A 22,690-nucleotide genomic window follows, 5' to 3' on the forward strand; every position below is an offset into this window, starting at 1 on the left:
AAAATACTCTAAGCAATATATCTCATCACCCATCACCACCGTCATATTATCACCATCACCATCACCATTATCACCCCATCATCATCACCACCATCACCACCAACACCATCACCCCATCATCATCATCACCATCACCACCAACACCATCACCCCATCATCATCATCACCATCACCACCATCACCATCAACACTATCAGCACATCATCACCACCCCATCATCAGCATCATCACCATCACCACCAACACCATCACCCCATCATCATCACCACCATCACCACCAACACCATCACCCCATCATCACCACCATCACCACCATCACCATCAACACTATCAGCACATCATCACCACCCCATCATCAGCATCATCACCATCACCACCATCACATTATCACCGTCACCATGAACACTATCATCCCATCATCATCATCGTCACCATCATCGCCACTACCATCACCATCAATCATCACATCATCATCACCACATCCCCACTGCCACTACCATCATCATCATCGTACCATCCTGGGGCGACTCTGCAGACTTGGTCACAGCTATCATCTTTGTAGTGGGAGTCTGATCATGACAAACCTGGTGCAAGAAATTTATTGATTTTCCTATCAAAAGGACCTAAAAAGAAAAAAATCCTATGAATACCTTTATATAAAATTAAAAATGGTCACCCAAATACTACAAATATTCACAAGCTATAAATTGGCTATTGATTAAAAATTAAATAATAAGAGCACCTGGTATAGTATCCAGTGAATTACAGGCACCCAAAAGATATATTAACAAATGCATTTTAATATGTCATATATTCAATTAATATATACTTTACCTCAAGAACAGTAACAATCCTAAAATGCAACAAAATTATGTTTAACTGAAAATTGGTTTTGTCACATAATCCAAGTATACATAGTAATATAACATCAAAATCACAAAAATCTCTTTCAACCCTACCTTCCTAGACTGGTCCATTGTGATGAATGAAGGAATCATTGATTTCCTCAAAGTATACTTGTCATGCCACAATCGATCTGTTTTAACTGTTGGATCTGATGCCACAAAAAACTGAAAGCAAATGGGGCATTGAAAAATTACAAAGTGGTATTTATGGCAAAATATTAGCTAACAGCAACATCAAAGAATAAGTTATTCTAGAAAGCCAAGTTCTACAGATACTGAGTCTTACCCACTTTTACAATAAACAAAGCATTCTGGATAGAAATCTCTCTAAATTGAATGATGTTATTTTCCAAACTCTCAAAACTGAAGTATAATGAAAACAAGTTACACTTTTTCTTGGAGACTTGGGATGTTCATTATGAATATCGATTACAGCCTCTGCTGTGTAGCAAGCCTCAGGGCTGCCTAACACTTGCAGTTCTCTTCCTGCCTTAGTGCTCTTTAGTTTCTATTTTGAGGAGCCTAAAGCCTGGAACACAGACATGCTGAAGGTGATTTATGCCGTTCACAAAAAGCACCTTAGTTCATTCAGACCAGCATCTACAGGCAGACCCTGGAGTCCAGGCGACCACGCTTATGAACGGCCAGCACCAGCCGGCCAAGTGTCACTGCAGGAAATGATCCTCTCTCTGTGGCTGTCCCCAGGAACCACCCACACTCAAGAGCCTTCCCTCATCCACAGTGCAGCTCCCCCTCCCCAACTCCAAAATGCACCTATGGCCTAGATCACTGACATGACAAAGGACACCAAGTGGTAAGGAGAAAATTCAATTGCTGTTGTTTCCAGTTTACTTGCCATTACAAAAATGAGGCCATTCTCATGTTTTAGTCACATGTGCTCATGGGCTTGTGCTTTTATTTCTATAAGCCTGTTTCCCAAAAACAGGATTGCTGAGTTGAAGTAATGTTTAAATGCTATCTACACCGCCAGATTTCCTTTCCAAGCAGCTGTGGCGACGACATCGCACCAGCAAGACACCTGCAGACACAATGGGCTTGTGCTTTTATTTCTATAAGCCTGTTTCCCAAAAACAGGATTGCTGAGTTGAAGTAATGTTTAAATGCTATCTACACCACCAGATTTCCTTTCCAAGCAGCTGTGGCGACGACATCGCACCAGCAAGACACCTGCAGACACTGCCACCAGGGAGGCCAGCTCACGGTGGTCTCATATCTGTCACTTCACCAACTACACATGAAGGGAGCACATTTCCAGAGTTTTAACTGTCATCTGCTTGTCTTCTGCACACTGCCTTTTCATGTTCTTGACCTGTTCTCCTATTGTCTTTTTTTCTTATCGATATATAGATATTCTTTGTACACTGGGGATACTGACCATTTGTACCTCATAAAATATTACAAAAAATTTTTCCAAGTTAGTCATCTGCCATAGTATGTTCCATGTTTTTGTTTAGTTCTATTTTTTTGTTATATAAAGATAAATGCTTGTCTTCCATTATGGCGTCTGGCTTTCCTGTCTTCCTAAGATCTTCCCGATCCTGGATTATGGAAACATTGTCCATAATGTTCTTTCAGTAGTTCTGCTGTATTATTTTTATTGCTCATCCCTCTGGAATTTATCCTGCATGCAGTATGTTGGGGGTGTCTATGTTTTCTTCTGGATGACGCTCTCTCTTTCCCGGCCAGGTCAGCCCCATTTATTAAATACACCATCCTTTCCTCTGAGCTAAGGATGCCTCATTAGGAACTAGCATCATAATTAATTATATGAACAGATTAAAAGAGGAAAATCATTTGACAATTTCAAGAGATGCTACAGAGACATGTCATAATGCCTTTATGTACCATCCTCCACTGGTGACCAGTTAAGTTTTGTTCTTTTATTGTCATTATGAATGTGCATTTATGTGTATCTGGTGTTTCAACCCGTCACAATTATTAACCTCATTGGTGCTCCATTTCTCCCATTTTGGGAAGACAGAAGCCTCTTCAAGCTGCTCCTGAGTCCTTCAGATTGAATCCAAATGGTCTTCCTGCTTTCTGGGAGGCAAGATGCTCCAGGCTGATCTTTATTTCTCCCAAGACCTAGAATCAACCGCTTCTCCTTCCTTTTAGGGAGAAATGGCAGTGGGACCATGACCTCAACACTCAGTAGTCCAGCTTAGAGGCTGGACGGTTTGAGTCTCAGCACTGGCTATGTTATGCATGGCAGCTTCGTTCCCCAGACAAATCAAAACAGCCATTTAAATCAGAACACACCAAAGACCACTGTTGGTGGTCTTTCCACGAGTCTCAAATCATCAATAGGTGAGTGCCACACGACCCTGACTAGGAAGATAAGTCCACAGATATAAAATGGATTTACAGAATTTTAAAAATATTTTTAGCAACTGCACAGCAATACAAAATTAACATTTTCCTAACAAAACATAAATGACCAAAACTAATCCAAGAAGAGAAAGACAGGAGACCCTAAAAGGGCAATATCTTTAGAAGAAACTGGAAATGTAAAATGCTGTCACTAAGGCACAGGGCCTACTTTCTAAAAAAGACATCATTCTTATGTTGTTTTAAATATTCTAGGCCACAGAAAAACGTACAAAATGCCCCAGTTTATGTAACTAGTGTAACACCAGCACACCTAATTTTAAAGAATACCAAGAATTAACATTATAGACCAGTTTAATTTGTGAACGTAGATAACAGACTCTGAATAAAATATTATCCATGCATTACTGGAATAAAATATTCTTGGTCAGGGTATATTACACGTCCAATATGCTACTAAATGTCTAAAAACAAGGGAATATATAAATGAATTTAAAAATGTTATTATCATGTAGTCATTAAAAGTTTATTCCTATCACATACCCTTCTAAGAATACGATGAAAAGTACAGATCTTCTTCCCAGGAAAAATGCATGTATTCACAAAATACATAGTTTTATATACTATTCAGGAGTTTCAGAGATCACTCTAAGAAATCTCGGGTGTAGAAGAATAGCATTTATTGGCATGAAATAATATTCATTACTTACTTCATGAAAAAAAGTAATAAAGGTTACAAAAAACCATGCATGATAAGATACACACATACAAATACACAGTAAAAAAAAAAAAAGCAAATGAGCAAATTTTAGGGGTAAACACATAAATATTAACTGAAGTTATCTGCTCATAATGAGATTACTGATGAACTTTCATTTTTTCCACTATATGTGTTTACATGATCAAAAACTTTAAAACTACATAAGTATTTTTAAATGAGAAAAAATATTGTTTAATTAAATTATATAATTCCAGCCAAATCTTGAACATATGTTACTAGTTAAGATTTTTTTAAATAACACCATTTTCCAAAACAACCAACTAAGAAAGCTTTTTTTCTTTCTCAGAAATCTATTTCTAAGGATAAATATTTAAGAAAACAAAATTCTAATGATGTCAAGATCTTACATTTGATCCTTTTAAGTAAAAGCTAGAAGGTATCAATCATGTACAGCCAGTCTCCTTTGTTAGCAGGCATATGCATAAACGCCAGCATTTTATACCACAGAGAAGAGACTGCCACATTTATTTCAATTAAAATTTCTTATTTTTAGGTATCAATTTAAACTATAAAAGCATTCGGTGATCTCTCTATTTTAGACTTTTTTGATTTGTATTACCTTTTAATTTAAAACACATAACTAATGACTGCTTTGAGGGATAAACAGGAGTATTTTAATGAGGCTATCATCACTTTAACATATATTAAATTATCCCTGGTAGAAATAAAAAGTCGCTGTGAACCCACCATGAATAATCTCAACGGTTACTCAATCACCTTGCCATTACTGCTCTGTAGCTTGCCATTCAACACATTAGGTTAATTACATATAAATTGTATTTCTCTGTTACTCTCTTAAATAGAAGAGCTAGTTTTTATAGACAACACACTAATTTATCCTGATAGTTGGAGTGCAGCCGGATTTTCATCACTATGAACAATAAGAAAATTTAATTTAAACCAGACAATTCAGTCATCTTTAGAAATTATGAAAGCACTGCTTCATCTGAGAGCAAAGCAGCGTGCAGTCACTCTACTAGCAAACACGCAGCGGCAAACACAAAGAGGCGTAGGTACACTATAGAATACAATTAATTCTGTGAAAAATACATAGTTGTGGAGGAAGACACCAAGGTCAGAACGTAACTGCAATCTGCTTTTATCTTACTGATGCATTTTCCATCCAAGCTTCTCTAATTTTCACCATTATGTCAAACACAGAAAGAATCGAGGAAAAAAAATAAAACATAATTGTGCCATGATTTCTCATTAACTCTTGGACAAGTGCCAAGGCCTCTGTACTAAAAACAGAAATGAAGAGGGTAATTTTCTTAGCAAGCAACTTAAGTTTCTAAGAATCAGATCTGTTAATACAGACCACAAAAAAAATCCCAACTTCAACTTGTCAATCATGCAGATACCACCAAGAAAAGATTTCTCCTAAGGCCATGCCCAGAGCAAACAAAACGGCGACTAGACCAGGAAAAAGCGTAAGCAAAAAAGCGTATAACAAAGAATAACTTACAAGCCCAAGAGAGTTTCATTTTAACTCTTCCCTTCTTTGCCTGCTGCAGTAGAAGGACCTAACTTTTACCATCGGAAGGCAACTTAACACTGGGCCATCCTGCCTACAACCTGCACATATCCTCAGAGTTTACCTTTCAGTTTACAGGAGAAGCCATGTTAGCTACAAAAAAAAAAGTCTAACCATGCAGTTTCTCTAGATAGTAATAACAACAAAATTCTAAAACTTCATTTACTTTTACAGTACTACTTTTAAGAGCCAAAAATAACAAACTTTTCCACAAATGTTGTAAGTACTTTCCTAATTAATCATTCAGAATACCTTCAAATTCTAACAGCCCTTTATACCGCCTGCCTTTGCAAATTAGTGCAAGGTAAGGCTAAGGGAAGCAAAGGTACTCGCCCAGGGCATGGAGCTGTTGGGAACTGAGGCCGAGAGTCAAGCCCAAATCCCCTGACTTCAGAACCTGAGCGCTGCACTCTACCCACAGAGACAAGCAGTCGGATGAGTTAACACGAGACAAACAGTAAGTGGTACAAGCCCCAGCACGGCAGCACTGAAAATGGCTGGCCCGTGGCAAAGAACATAGTACGTTCTGTGTCAAGAGGGATTCACTGTAGTGTTGACAAGGGAGAAGGAATGAGAGCTGCACTAGAAAGCCGGGAGCAGTGTGAACTGGCACAGCCTCCCCAGAACTCAGAAAACAACATCACAATTTAAAGTACACGGATCTCCACAATCCAGCAATTCCACCTCCCAGGACCTGCCATGGAGAGACTCGTAAAAACATGTGTAGACAGGCACATATAAGGATGTTTACTTTAAAAACATTCATAAGATTAAAAACTACAAAGAGCATAATCTGCATCCACAAGAGAGCTGCTAAATAAAGCTGGTCTGTCCATACAGTGAAATAATATGCAGTCGTAAAGCAAACCACATACACTGTCATGGGAAGCAAACTGCATGACACCAACACGCATGCACAATACTATCCGTGTGTCTCTAAAGCACACATCACAGCACTGTATACAATCAGCTCTGCTATGATGCTTGTTTTAAAAATAACTTGTAACAGCACAACCAATAAATCAAGAAACAACCTGAGCATGATGCACGCTTCCTGTTCGTATGCACAATTCCACCTGAGAGAAATGGGGGATGCAGGCAAGTGAGCCCCACAAGGCCAGGCACACAGACACCCACCCGACCTTACTGTCCTGTTCCAGACAGCCTGCCTCCCTTTCATGGTAACACGTGAGCTGCGGACGCCAACACCTGCTCCCACAGCAAACGTTGGGGCTTTCTCAAGGTACATGCCATATTTATTATAGCATTTATGTATTTCTTAACCCTTTAACGTTTATTAAACTGTGCTCTGACTTTCATTAGGTTCCCATCCTTTTGTTTTGTTAATGTTACTGACAAAGTTTTTGGGTGCAGTTCCCTTACCCTACTTCCCACCAGAAGTCCTATGGTTTCATACACCAGTGATTCTTAAGAACACATACGTTGTGCTATAGCAGAACTGTACCTCAATAGGTACACACACGCATACACCCAAATAACTTCACTCAAACTGTTGTCACCACGGTTAATCGAAGTGAGTATAAGGTAATCACGAAAGCAAGAGGGCAGGCAATACCACACAGCAGAGTGAACCTCACTGGGACTCAGCCGACCAGTCCTTCCCTGGCCCTTAACACACGAGTAAACTTGGATGTGCTTTGACCTTGCTGAGTCTCTCACTACTAAAACTGGGATCACAGTTCTCTACTAACTTAACACAGCTGTGCTGCCCAGTGAGGTAACTCGCCTTCAAGGCACCATAAACTATGCACATCATCAAATGAAGAGCAGGCACATTCTTAGTGAGAGAAAACGGTGATCGAGCAAGAGAAAACGAAAAAGAGTAACTGAATGCTCCTGGCTCCTAAATCCAAGTCTCAGAACCAAATGTTGTTCCTTACTTCATGGTAAGTGTCCTCAAGCTCCCCATCATATATCCAGCGGTACAGGAAGCTCAGGACAGGATGGGACACGAGGCTGAGAATGTGCTGCACCAGGGACCTCATGTAGGGGTCTCCCGTCTTCGTGTAGGCGTGGACGGCTGAGGCCAGCTCACCTCCTTTCCTTCCTGGGAGAGTAGGAGAAAACACACAGAAACACCCAATTTACACTCACGGTATAAAGCAATCACGTAACACTAAGCAAAGATGACCAAGTAACGCAGACAAGGAGTGACTTTCTTTCAGTTAATGCCACCATGGGGCTTGGAAGCAGCAGCAACACGTGGCACATCAGGAGCCAAGAGACAAAGGGTCTACCCTTGACTTTATGGACCCAAGAGCCACTTGTCTTCCTGACTGTTAGGGAGTTTTTCAGTAGCGAAAAGCAGCAAAAACCAACTGGCTATACCACCTAGCATTCACATGACTTTTCACACCTTTTAGACTAAGACACATAGATGCACACTTCATACCACAATTTAATACATGCATAACTATATGTGAAAAACAAAAGTCCTATGAATCAACACTTATGCTTTTTTTGGTATAATACACTAGTATTAACTAACTGATTTCATAACCCATTAACTGGCTGTGACGTAGTTTGAAAACCACTGCTCTGCGTGGAGAGAACAAGTGTGCTGTGTCTGGGTAAAGGAAAGAGCTCAGTATGAAGGACTGGGGGTGGAAAAACCTAAGCACTTGAAGAATTTCTTATGTTATGCTAAGAATTCCGGATTTCATTAGATTGCTGAGGCCCGTGGGAACAGGACTGACAGGTCTCACTCTATGAGTACCCGGCACATGTGCACAGAGTGAGGCTCATGAGACTGAGAGCAGAGGACCAGTCAGCAGTTCTCATGACAGCACCTGCAGCGAAGACACAGAGCGCATGGACCAGACAGTGCAAGAGAGGGCGGGGTGTCAGTGGGTAACGGGACATTGAGGGAATCTGGCAGAAATCCAACTACAGAGGAGCACTGGTAACTGGAGAAGTGGCAGCTGTTTGTTTGCTGTGTTCAACTTCTTTCTTTTTTAAAGGAAAGTGCCAGGAGGCAAGAGAAGCGAGGCACAAGGGCATGACGATGACCTTGGGCTTAGACTTGCCAAATTCAGATCCCGTGCACTGATCAGTGGGGAGGATGGCAGCAGCACGGAGCTCCTGCTATGGGGCAGATGGCTGGCTTTTCACAGCTCGTATGATCCTAAGAGCATCCCAACATTACAAATGAGAACAGAGAGACAGAGGTTCTTGCCCATGGTAATACAGTGAGAAAAATGTTCAGAAGACAACTAGAAATACAAAACCCAGAGCCCAGGAGAGGCCTAAGCTAGACATGCAAATATGGGAACTTCTCACAGAGATGGTGAACCCGGACAGGGACCCAACCTCAGAAAGAAAGAAACCAAACAGTGACCCACTCGGAAAGGCAGGAGGAGCATGGGAACAGAGCAGTCACACCGAGGGCCACAACTGAGAGAAAGCTGTAACAGGTGCCTTCCTCCTCTCCGCCTTCATTTCAATGGCATCCTGAGCTTCTACACGTACAAATGCTGGACTACGCTGGCAACTGGTTATTTTCCCTCTAAGTTCCTATCTATTAATTTGTATTCAATCAACATATTTAGGGCTATCTACAAAGGACAGGATACAAAAGCAAATCTTGATGATTCTCCCCACAGGCAAGCTTTGAGATAAAGCAAGTCTGGGAGGCACATGCACAAAAACACAAAATGACCTTGACAGTGATCGACCAGGGCCGCCAGAGTCTTCAGTCTTATTTTGGGATCGTACGTCCAAACAAGGAGGCGCCTCAGTGTTAAGCTACTCTCAAGTCCCAAATTCACACCTGGATCGTCCTCTAGCTGTAGCTGCAAACAACAAATGTAGAACGTTTAAGTACAAATCACTAAATATGTCACACTAGCTCTTAATCCATACAAAGTGAACATAAGTGATTATTCTCATAAAAATGAAGCAAAATGTCCCCTTTGAGAAAACAACAGCACCTTCAAGCCAGAAGTGGTCTTTAAATGGTGACAGGACCCTGAAATTAGCAACTCATTGGCTCTAGGATACCCTGAAAATTTATAGATATTGGGACCTTATAAGTAGTATTATAAAACAGACTTTATCTTTTAAAAGTAATGTATGAAGTAACTTAAAATATTCTCAATAATTGTCCCTCTGTATCCATGGGGGATTGGTTCCAGGACTTCCCACAGATACCAAAATCCTCAGATGCTCAAGTCCCTGATATAAAACAGCATAGTATCTGCATGTAACCTATGCACATCCTCCCCTACACTTTACATCATCTCTAGATTACTTCAAGACCTGATACAATGTAAATTCCATGTAAGTTGTTATGCTGTACCATTTAAAGAATAATGAAAAGTCTATACACATTCAGTACAGATCCAACCATCCTTTTTTTTAAAAAAATTCATGGTTGCTTGAATCCAAGAAGAAGGAACCTATGGATACAGAGAGCCAACTGTTGAGTTTCAATTTTCTAACACTTCGAATCATTAAGAAATTAAAATAAAAACAATGTATTTACCTGGGAGTGTAAAACAGAGAGTAATCGGTAGTACTCTTTGAGTTCTTGGTGCAAGGCAGCACAAAAGCTCTGTTATAGAAAGGGAAAGTACAATTAAAGCACGAGGCATTCATACGCTCTGACTCATTTTGAATGCAAAAGCACGATGCTTTTAGACGAAGTTCAGGTGGAGTTCAGCACGATTTAAATTCTGGTTCTGTCGATGGTCTTCCTGTAGTTCTCACCACAATACTGTACATATTTTAATAACACTAGAGAAGCATTGTTCCTTAGTACAAAAGCCATAAACTTTGCAGGAGAGAAATGAAGAAAATGCAGTATGGTTTTTGTGTGTGTGTGTGTGTGTGTGTGTGTGACCGGTAAGGGGATCGTAACCCTTGGCTTGGTGTTGTCTGTACCGCGCTCAGCCAGTGAGCGCACCGGCCATCCCTATATAAGATCCGAACCTGTGGCCGCGGCGCTCCCAGCGCCGCACTCTCCCGAGTGAGCCATGGGTTCGGCCCAGTATGGTTTTAATGAAGCTGAAAGTGCAGTCACTTTAGAGAATGACCCTTTATTTTAAGACTGTGTCCATCCTAAATTTTTAGAGTTAAAATGTAATTTTCTTTAATGTTCTTAATTGACAAAATTTGAAAACTGGCAACTCAATGCCAACCCCATTTTTTGTTTTGGTTTGAACTGCCCATTTTTTCCCATTAAAAACTTCTTTGCTGGGCCGGCCCAGTGGCGCACTCGGTAGAGTGCGGCGCTTAGGAGTGCGGTGGCGCTCCCGCCGAGGGTTCGGATCCCATATAGAGACCGGTCCGCTCACTGGTTGAGCGCGGTGCAGGCGCAACACCAAGGGTTGCAATCCCGTTGCCGGTCCCGGTACGGGCACGACACCGAGGGTTGCGATCCCCGTCACCGGTCACGAAAAAAGACAAAAAGGAAAAAAAAAAAAAAAAAAACTTCTTTGTACATCTCCACTCTTAAATACTGAAAAGGGGACAAATCAAAATGACAGCATAAGAAGCAACAAGAGGTGCCGAGAGGGACCCACACAGAGTCCTGTGACAAAGACCTTCAGGTATGAACTCTGGGAGGTACGTCCAGGACACTCAAGGGACGCTTCACTTTCCATGGGAGCCTGTGACAGATTCAGCCTGCAAAGGATAAAGCCTGTTCTCTCTAAATAAAGATGCAGGCTCCACATTTTTCTGCATATTTCAAAACAATATACAATCATCATCTATAGGTTTTACTGTATTTATGTTTACTCGATTGGGTCTAATATGAACATTTTCGTCCTTTTAGCTATAAAAATGAACATAAAACATATTAATTTTGTAAACACAAAGGAACTCTTCAAAAAGTGAAATTTGCAAGATGGAATGTCCTAGGAATTTTCATCCTTTTAGCTATAAAAATGAACATAAAACATACTAATTTTGTAAACACAAAGGAACTCTTCAAAAAGTGAAATTTGCAAGATGGAATGTCCTAGGTTTCGGAATCAGACAGACCTTATGATAAAATCCTGGGCTCCTACTAGAGGTCCCGCCACGGGCCAACTCCCACTGTCCCTGAGCCTCGCTGACTCATTTATATAAGGAGGAATGAATGTGATAACATGAGGAAAGCACCCAGCACAGGGTGGGCGCGGAAGTGCTTATTACACTTTAGATCAGTTCTCTAAAGTAATATTCACACAGAAAACAATGTGGAGCCTGTTCAGGCACAGCATCACCTTTCACAAAAATGACATCTCAGCCCCAGAACAGGCAGGCAGATACACACACACAAACACATATAAGTTAAAAAAAAAACAAAACTGATCACTAGAAATAAAAATCAAATCATCATCTATCCATATAGAATATAAACATACACATGGGTATGCAAGTCAGCTTATAAGTAGCCTACAACCAAAATAATGGAATTACAATAAGAGTATTTCAGCACTGTATGTATTCAATATGAAAGACGACAGAACCTAGAGCCCAGGAGAGGCCGAAGCTAAACGTGCAAACACGGGAACTTCTAACAGAGATGGCAAACCCAGACATGGACCCTAAGACAAAAGGTCTGCAGTTAGCTGCGGCTGTTTCCACCTCAGCTTATTAAAAGCATGCATAAGTTTCACACTTAGGAGACTACATCTTCGTTATCAACAAGATTTTGTTCCATTTGGCATGTCTGAAGCCAGGACACATCTGAGATTAAAGGGGACACTAGCAATAACCACACCAGGAGAGCAGGCATAAATCAGCACTTCCCACCCACCCCTGCTATCTGGGATATAGGATCACCCAACAACAGCACTCAATGATTCTTCTAAAGAGCTAAAACATCACTTATCAGAACGGCACACAGCAATGGCTTAAAAGTGGAAAATGGCAGTAGGATGAGAGAGCTTCAGAACAGAATCTACACATTATATTCGGGTCCCATATCTGCCATCAACTAGTCAGGGCAACTTGGGCAAACCAATCAAACTTTCTGAGGGTTCAATTGTTGCATCTACAAAATGGGGACAATTAATACTTGCCCTGCTAATGTTAGAGGGCTGTTATGAGAATCAATAAGATGAGAAAAGAGGCTTTAAAATCCAGAATTATAAAACTCTACATGATACCACTATAGTATTTATTGATCAATCTGCTGAAATAAAATACCTATATAATAGTTCCATTTCATATTCTTATAATCATTTTGTGTTTGTTTTGCTTCATATCTAGTAAGTCGACTAGGATGTATCAGTGGAATTTGCAATGTATAAGAGGATATTATGTCCCTTTTGGAAAGAGGGCAAGGACTCACACAAATCGCAGCTTGCTGCTGAGAGCCAGGTGGCCTCACCTGCCTTACAAACTCTGCTCCATGTCAACGGCAGGTGGAGCCCAAGCCCACTCCTTACTGTCTGCCGAATTCCCCACCCATTCTCTCTTCATCTTCAGCTTTGGAGGTAATCATTACCTCCATTCTACATACAAAGAATCCATGGTCAACAGAAGGTAATCTGTACAAGACAACTAGTAAAGAGAGCAGCCAAAACCCAAACCCTGGGCTGCCTCACTTCAAAGCCATGCTCCCAATTACCAACCACGCTGCCATGCCACACACCCACTGGCCGGCCACAGCCACACTGCAATGATATAACTAGTAAAGAGAGCAGCCAAAACCCAAACCCTGGGCTGCCTCACTTCAAATTACCAACCACGCTGCCATGCCACACACCCACTGGCCGGCCACAGCCACACTGCAATGATGCACTCCCACTTGACAGCATGTCATCATGCCATGCTGTGCCATGCTTTGCTTATGGTACACAGTTGTTTTGTGATCCTCTCTCTCAACAAATTTTTGGAGATTTAATTGGCAAGGATCACAGCCCAAGAATCAACTTGTGAACAAAACCATGTGCTACTTAACCTTGAAAAAGGGTTAGGTCTCCGGAAAGGCCACTTTCCTTTGTCACCACTTCCTGTCAGGTCCCAGGAGGTGGGAGGAGGAGGAGGGCCAGCTCCCTCTGATGACTTGCTATTTCAATGGCAGTGCCCCAGCCGTGGCAGTTCAGGCAGCAATGGCGGCAGCAGGTGCCCATCTCCAGCTTCTACAGATTTCCCAAATCCCACACCACTGTACTGCTGGGGCACGTGCGGCAGCAGGGCCCTCTTCCACCTTCCAGAGGGAGCCTCAGCAGCTGGGCAGCCACTCCAAACATTTGGATTCTGATGATCCCAACCTCTTCTCTTGGCTCCCCAGTGACTACCTCTGTTTCAACCAGTTTCTTCTGCTTTTACAGTTCTCCCACAGCTACTTAATCAACCTGCTGCACCCAGCTGCCTTCATCCACACCTACAGTGGTTCTGTTTCCTTGAGTGGACCCTGACTGATACAGTCAACTACCAAAGCTGCTTCATTTAAAAAGAACCTTCTCAAGAGGTATATTCATAGAAAGATGTAAGTACAATAAGCATTTCCCCAAGTAAACGGCATCCCAAATGTTCTAAACATAATAAACATACCTGACCTACAAGTCCAAATGAGCGGTCCAGACTCTTCTGGTCAGTGTATTTCCTGATTTTATTATGTAACCATCCCAATTCAGCAAGTCTGGCTGTTGTATCCCTCAAAGATTTACTTAGGTTTGCCTAAAAAATAAGTATATCAACAGTTAAAAATTAAAATCCACTACCAGAATTTTAATTATTATTTTTCTCAACCACCTGTAGTTTAATATTATAACTCTTGGGCTTCAGCACATAAAAGTTAAAAGTAACTAATATACCATCTTTAAAGAGAAAGAAAACGTATCTGGTGACAGCAGGGATGTAAAACACCTTGGAGGGGAGGCTGAGCTCTGTCACGTTGGCCTGTGGAGTGACTGCCTGGGGCCTGTAACTGACCCGCAGTGTGGCAGTCTATGGCCTTTAGCCACTCTGTGAACAGGCTGAGGGCCACAGGGCAACATTACACCACCACAAGGGGCAGTGGGAAAGGGAGGTTCTGGAAGAAAAAAAACAAATCAAGGAAAGACCCCTCATCTGGATCCTGTATCAATGGCAAAGAGGCCAGGCCAGTCCACTGTCCCTCAGGTACCTCTGACATCACTGTAGCAGGATTCAGAAATCAGCTAAATGGGGTAGCCACATCAACCAATGCAAGGAAAGGAGGCATGTACATATCACGAAGAGCCCCCATAACAAAACTTCATGAGCCACCAACTCAACAGGAAACCACAAAGCAGAATTGAATAGTTCAACTTGATTAGAACACACAACTTTGTAAAACCCCAATACTGCCTTACATATTAACAGCTCACTACCTGGACTCGACTACCTTTTTCTTCTATTTGAATATTTTAAACTACATTTTATGTTACTGTACCTTTCCTTCCACTTTATAACAATTTTCGGTGTTGCTCATTTTGATGTTTCTGCCATCTATGCCCTGGAAGACGTACAAAATGTCCCTTACAAGAGCTGCTTCTGTAACTTCCACAGTACCTGTAAAATGAGTTTTAAAAGAGAGTAATTACTAAGTAACACATTTTTAAGATGTAATAAATTTTACGACACCATTAGCTTTAGATTATATATTTGCCAACAGGACAAAATTTACAACTCAACAAACAAGCTTAAAGGTGAAAAACAGAGTACAGGTTACAAAGAAACAAGGACTTTCTGAAAAGAATATGAGATCATACAATCTCTTATCCAACAGTCTTCTTAAAAGATAAGGCTGTATGTGGGAACTTTATATAGAATTCAGGTAGCAGCATAATCAATCACAAAGGGCTGGATTATTTAATAGTGGTGTTTGGAAAAACTGGTTTACTACACAAGTATACTAACCTAGGTTGCTCCCTACCACCACATAATAAGGACTTAATAGTCAAGAAACGGTGCTCATGGTTTCCGTAATTCCTTTGGACAAAAGCTAAGTCAGAATTTAGGCCAAAATAAGGAACAGGAGGCAATGCCCAGAAATCCAAGATGTGAGTGGGGCAGAGAGAAAGCTGGAGCAGACAGCTGGGGATGAGCATTTGCAGAACTGACCCACGCCAGCATGTGCAGGAGCAGAGGACAGCTGTATATGTCAGTGCCAGGCAGAATGTTCTATAAATGTCAGTGAGATGAAGTTCTCAACAGTACTGTTTGAACCTTACATATCATTATTGACTGTTTTTGTCTACTTATTCTATCAACAACTTAGGGAGGGAAGCTGAAATATCCAACTACGAGGGTACTTCAAAAAGTTCATGGAAAGATTAATTCTATTTTTCCACAAATGCTTTGAGGTACTCCCATACAATCATGGGTTTGTTTGTTTTTCCTTCCAGCTCTGTCAGTTTTACTCTCTGCATTTTGAAGCTCTCTGCTGGTAGGTTAATATAGGTTTGGGATTATCATGTCTTCCAAAAGAACTGACCCTTCATTGCTATGACTCATCCCTCCACCCCTGGCACCACTGCAGTCTGCTTTGATATTAACGCAGCCACAGCATCTTCATGGCTAGGGTTTATAAGGCGTATGTTTTTCCACCCATTTACTTTCAACCTATCTGTGTCCTTATATTTAAAACGTATCTCTTGTGGGCTGACCCTGTGGCTCACTCGGGAGAATGCGGTGCTGGGAGCGCAGCGGCGCTCCCGCCACAGGTTCGGATCCTATATAGTGATGGCCAGTGCACTCACTGGCTGAGTGCAGTGCAGAGGACACCAAGCCAAGGGTTGTGATCCCCTTACCGGTCACAAAATGAATGAATGAATGAATGAATGAATGAACAAATGAATGAATGAATGAATGAAAATAAATAAATAAATAAAAATTTAAAAACTAACTAAATAAATAATAAATAAAATAAAAATAATATAAAATAAAATGTATCTCTTGTAAGCAACCCATGATTGTCTGAATGGAATTTCTTTTTTAAAAAACTGTCTTTTAAACTGTTGTTTATACATCTAATGTAAATACTAACACATCTGGGTTTAAAGTTACAGACTGCCGCATATTTTCTACTTATCCCACTGTTTTCTTCCTTTGTACTTCCTCTCCTGATTCTTTTGGATTAATCAAGTATATTTTTGAAGTCCATTTTATCTCTTAGCTTTGTAAAGAATACACTGTTTTGAAAGCACTGGTTAGGGATAAGGAGTCACAGCACATAAAAAAAGTAAGCAGAGAACAATGCTCTGACCCAGTCTAGAGTTGGCTTGCAAAGATGTCACCACAACAGTCTGGCTGTTGTGGACAGAGAGGCAGGTACGTGCAAGCTACACACAGCGACAGACAGTGTTGTGCAGATGCTGGAGATTGCTGCAGAGGGTTAAGGGCTCCAGGATGTCCTCACAGTTCCAAAAGATACTCCTCATCTTTGCATTCTACACAAGCACTAGTAACATCTAGAGCAATTTCAAAGTCAATAGATTATGAACCTACAGTAAAACCAATTCTTCTATTTTCAGGACCCTGGTGTTTCAAGCATTGCCATTTGTTGTGTTCTCAAGAAAGAAATGCAAATTTCCTTTTGGAATCCGGCAGGCCTTTAAAATTTTCCACAAGGTAATCATGACCCTGGTGTTTCAAGCATTGCCATTTGTTATGTTCTCAAGAAAAGAAATGCAAATTTCCTTTTGGAATCCGGCAGGCCTTTAAAATTTTCCACAAGGTAATCATTTCACTATCTAGCAAATATTCAATAAGTTTCTTCAGTGTTACAGGTGCCCTGCTAAGTGCTGGAACCTTGAACATGACAGACGCAGCCCCTCCACAGAAGTCAGGCTGTGGTGGAAGGTGACTTTTACTAGGGGACTTGACCCAGCCTTAGAGGCTTTCCCAGGAAGGCAGACAGAATAAAGCCAGAGAAAGGGAACGGGACAAGGGAGAGCAGAGCAGAGAGGTACAGAGCAAGGAGACAACAGGGACAGAGAGCCAAAGAGCAGATGGCACCGGGAACTAAAGATCAGTGTGACACGAGGTGAAAAGACAGACCCCATAAGGAGTTGCAGACCACATCGGGAATTTTGGACTTAATCATGAAAACAATAAGAAGTCACAAAGAGGTTTTAAGTGGGGATCGTTGATCAGTATTTTAAAATAAGGGAAGGATGAATTCTAATAGCTCAAAGAAAAGCTATGTTAAAATAGATCCTCACTCACCACCTGTGTCCCCTTCTCTCCTTGACCTTGTCGCATTGCGAGAAAAGGTGTTTGGGATACCCTTTGAGGTAGTGGTTTGTGAAGAAGGCTGATTTGCAGTGAGAGTCCATGCAAGACGTGGCCCCAACTGCTGTCGAAGGCAGTCTCCTACTCCTGGAGCTTGATGAGACTGTCTAAAAGAAGAAAGCAACGTTTATTATCTTCAAATAACCCAGCTATTCCCAGAAATGTTTCTTATGTTAGCATACTGAATTACGTGAATTTATAAATCTGAGACAGGTGACACCATGACTTTACCATAACCAAATATATCAACAGCAATCAGTCTCAAGTCCCTTGGAACTGTCCAAGGCTCCTCGGGATCCTCAGCCCAGCATCTGCACTTAACACAGCAGAACTGCCAACCGCTGCACTGCTTCCTCCCCTACACGTCAAAACCTACTTGACCTTTCTTTACACACATGACCCGCCAATAACCACTCTGATGCTCTCTGCTGATTTTAACTTCTAACTGCACACCTCTCCCTCGCCAGCTTGACCGAGCGGGGACGGTATTTGCAGCACCGACCCCCTTGCCTGTCCTCACTCACCTCCCACCCCGAAGATGCTCTGACAGTGCTCACTGTGAAAAAGAATACTGTAACTTTCAATTAACTTCAAAAACATACAAACGCATAAAACCCTAGGCAAATGCACATTCGAAGTCAAGACAGTTCTCTGGTAATTTTGAGAACATGTTAGAGCTGCCTTTTGAAAATCTAATAATCGGATAGCTGATTTCTAATAATACGTGCTTTGCCAACTGAAACAAAAATATCACCTCCTGGGACTGCAAAACACAAAAACAAGAACCTCAACTACACTGTTAATTTCAGGTGCCAGAGCTCTGATTTAGTACTGGTGCAATATTGCTGGATCCACCTACAATGCACCCATAAAGTAAAAGAAGAGAGAAAAACTGCTGGAAAGTCCCTATTTTATTCTATTTTCAATGGGAAGAAAGTCAATAACAACATTTACTAAAACTGTATCTTTGAGCATAATTCTAAATTTAAGAGAATGATTCTAAGAGACCATTTCCCTTCAAAGTTCCCTATACAGCTTTTTAGTATCATGACAATAATTATTACAAATTCTCAAATTCTAAAGAAAAAATGAGAATGTCAGTTTACTCTTTTAGCCAGAATATGAGTTTTAGATTAAAGTTGTCAAGCACTGTTTTTAAATGCTTTACATTTCTTTTTACAGAACACTAAACCCCACTGATAATCCATGTGTATGGTACACACATTCTATTTTCTAATACCTTGAACATAATTTTCTAACTCCCAGAATGATTTATAACTCTATTATGCTCATGTGGAAATCATTTATTTGATGCCAAATCCTTGGTCACTGTTGTTCTGGAAAAATATCCACTTCATGATAATCTGCTTTAATGCAATTCCCAGGTATCAACTACAGCAAAAAGCAAAACCACCCGCTTATCTAAACAGAGAAATGTGTATTTAACCAAAAAATCCAGAGCTCTAAAATCCCATTAATGACACTGGCACCTACTTTATTCTCAACCATAAATTCCATATTCCCTTAAAACACAATTACATTTGACAGCATGTTACACTACAAAGGAAGTAACATCTTCACTGTGCATTCCCACATTTCATCATCTTAATTCACATGAACTAAGATGTCATAATCCTTAGTTTGAAGATCTCGGCACTTGAAGATTCTCAACCTTATTTTCTTTTTCTTATTAATTTTTTTAAAGGATCCGATGAGAAAAACATACATCAATGAAGTGGCCAATACTGACTGAAAGATAAAATCTAAGAATACAGTCAGCCCTCTGTATCCATGGGTTCAACCAAATGTGGATTAAAAATGTTCAACACAAATAAATAAAATTTAAAACATCAATAAAAAATAATTAAAATAAAATACAGTATTACAACTATTTACACAGCATTTACACTGTATCAAGTATTACAAGTAATCCAGAGATGATTTAAAGTTTAGGGAGGATGTGCACAGGTTAGACGTAGACACCACTGTACATCAGGGGCTTGGGCAACCCTGGATTTTGGCATCCATAGGGGGACCTGGAACCAATCCCCTTGGATACGGTCAGAGAAACGCAGATGGGTTACCTCCAGACAAAAGGCTCTATGCATCCTGCTTTCAACTGGGCCCTTTGCTCATGTGCATCTCCCATGACAGGTGAAGAGCTGGCCAAAACTCTTTAGAGCCACCTCTGACTACACAGTGGAAAGAATCCTAGTGTCACGCAGGCATGAGGAGGAGTAACCCCTGAGATATAGCATGTCGGACACAGTGCCCGGCACATACGAGGCACTGACGATACTGTCAGTGAACACCGAATGCCTGGTTAAAAGCCCCAGGATGCTTCTGTTGCTACTGTGCAAGAATCTGTGCGTGCCAGCGTGGTGTTACCCCGGAAGGAGAGTCTGTGGCGCTGGGGCTGGGCCGTTGAGGGCATACACGCTTATGCTGCTGATGCCACTGCTGCCCAGACTGCCAGAGGCCTGCACCGACTGGGTGCTTCGATCCTGGTAGTTCAACGGGAGAGTCTGAGGCCTGGCGTAGTAGTAGGGAGTGGAATGGGCATCTCTTGGCAATGCCTGAGCAAATAATGTAGCATAACTAGAAACCTGGAAACAAATAAAAATGGATAAGGAATACAGAGACGTGAAACTACACAAGTCTCACCAAATCTACAGATTATATACATTCAGATTTTCCTTCTATTGCTGTAATTAGATTTGAATTTCATGCTTATTAAACAATAAATTAGTTTGGCATTATTACAAAATAAGAGAAGCTCATTGCTCAGACTAAGGCCTTAGAGATAAACATAACTCTTTGATTCACATTCTTCGACTTATCGTCACTCAAACATCTGCAGTGAAATACTCTATTAGACTAGACTCTTTGTGAAACAGAGCAGCCAAATCGCTCTTTCAAACACTGTACAGGACAAAAACTTAAACTGAGGGACAACACAAAGTCTCACTGGCATTACAGTAATGCATTTTCATAATCATAATTTAAAGCACGAGAAACTCTTAAAGACCTTCTAGTTCATAAAGAATTACCCATCTGTGCTGACATTAATAACTTTTCAAAGTAAACATTTTGGAAACTGACAATTTATCTCTACTTAATCACACATCGTCCATAATTTAAAGCACGAGAAACTCTTAAAGACCTTCTAGTTCATAAAGAATTACCCATCTGTGCTGACATTAGTAACTTTTCAAAGTAAACATTTTGGAAACTGACAATTTATCTCTACTTAATCACACATCGTCAAATCTGAATAATACAACAATGACAAACATCTTAGGGAAACTGCATACCAACTAAAATTACCCTTCAAAAAAGAAAAAAAAATCTCTTGACCTTCCAAGACTAGACAAGCATTTTCTCTTCTCATATGATTATCTTAGCTGCAGAAACCGATTCCTATCAAAACTTGCTACAACTGTCCCAACAAAGGACACTAAGCTGCTCACCAGAGCTGCTCACCTTGCTTGGCTGCTTGCGTGGGTCTTCACTAAGGCTCAGCAAGAGGTAGAGTATTGACCATTTATTTTTCAAAACTCCCTGTTTAGAAAGAAAGTTCATATTAAAAGAAGATTATTTTATGCTAATCTCCAGTTTTATTTTCCTCTCCTCTCAATTATACTTATTTCCAAAATAGAAATGCATTTTAAAATTCACACGTTAACTGTGTTTGTTTCAGGCACTGTAAACAGCACCATCCATCAGAAAGCTGGAAATAATGTTCTTAAGTGATCATTACCCTTAGGTCCTTCAGCCTCTGTAGACTAACTCCAAAGTCCCTAATAAAAACAAGTTTTTTTAACTGCCCTATTCCTTAATAACAGTATTGTGCCTCTGAAATAATTCTTATAACTTCCCAAACACAGTGATTATAAGACAAATGTCATCATAAAATATGGAAAAGTTGTTTTTCCTTTATCAATGTCTTATTTAGGTCACAAAACAGAGTATTTTAAAACTAAGAATTTTAAAGTGCAAGAGTTAGTCTTGACATCATGTATACCTAAACTCAAGATGTGGTTCTGAAGCACTTAGTTGTCAGGATGACCAACCCCTAGGTTTCTGTGTAAGGGTTGTGATGCAGATTTCATTAAATTCCAATTGTTTATCCCAATAGCCTGGTTCAAAAGCACAGCAGCAGACAGACCCCAGTGTGTTTTAATACCAGATCTACACAGCACTCTATCCACGCAGCCTTACCACCGGTGCACAGGCTGGTGCACGTAAATACCTTTATTTACAAAGCAAATTATGAGATGGCTGTTTACATTTTGCAAATTTTTCATTATACAAAACATTCCCTGAAACTTTCTTTAAAGAGGAAGCTCATCCCAGGTATTTAAATTATTGTCTAAGTTTAAAAATTGATTTACAGACTTTTTCAGAAACTCATTAATTCCCCAGCTGGGCAACAATGACAAGGAGGCCCAGGCCCGATGTGGTCTCAGACCCATGAACGGCAGACGCGGCAGGACAAGCGGGACAAGCGGGACAAGAGGGACAAGCAGGACAAGTGGGACAAGCAGGACAAGTGGGACAAGCAGGACAAGTGGGACAAGCGGGACAAGTGGGACAAGCGGGACAAGCGACACTGCACAGCTGATGGCAGGACTCCTAGTGGGGCTCAAGTCTCAGCAGGATGGGCCGTGCAAAGGCCAGGAAGGGAGCTGTGCACAGACCAATCTGACTGAAGCAAGGAGTCAGAACAGAAGCTAAAAACAGAAGAAAGGGAGCTCGACGCTGTACCAAGAAACTTGGGACTTTAAACTGAAAACAGCAGGAAGCCTTTGAAGGATTTCCTGTGGGCAGTGACAACATCACTCCAGTAACAATGGACAAAACAAGACACAAGAGAGCACCCAAGGCAACTGCAGTCATTTGAAG

At 40.9% G+C, this 22,690-nt stretch overlaps 1 protein-coding gene across 1 annotated transcript in view; it reads right to left on the minus strand.

The window, feature by feature from the left end:
• Positions 1–22,690, minus strand: part of TUBGCP3 (tubulin, gamma complex associated protein 3) — a gene marked incomplete at both ends in the record, with an annotated part of 58,553 nt that overhangs the window by 27,508 nt on the left and 8,355 nt on the right. Inside the window, 10 exons of the mRNA XM_008593910.1 lie at positions 515–623; positions 960–1,070; positions 7,471–7,637; positions 9,249–9,381; positions 10,074–10,142; positions 14,081–14,206; positions 14,943–15,061; positions 17,720–17,892; positions 20,174–20,391; positions 21,269–21,346. Of these exons, the coding sequence (XP_008592132.1) occupies positions 515–623; positions 960–1,070; positions 7,471–7,637; positions 9,249–9,381; positions 10,074–10,142; positions 14,081–14,206; positions 14,943–15,061; positions 17,720–17,892; positions 20,174–20,391; positions 21,269–21,346 (1,303 nt within the window). The remainder of the gene's footprint in view (positions 1–514; positions 624–959; positions 1,071–7,470; positions 7,638–9,248; positions 9,382–10,073; positions 10,143–14,080; positions 14,207–14,942; positions 15,062–17,719; positions 17,893–20,173; positions 20,392–21,268; positions 21,347–22,690) is intronic.

The sequence above is a fragment of the Galeopterus variegatus genome, unplaced genomic scaffold (genome assembly GCF_000696425.1).
Source record: "Galeopterus variegatus unplaced genomic scaffold, G_variegatus-3.0.2 Scaffold9859, whole genome shotgun sequence".
Lineage (NCBI taxonomy): Eukaryota > Metazoa > Chordata > Mammalia > Dermoptera > Cynocephalidae > Galeopterus > Galeopterus variegatus.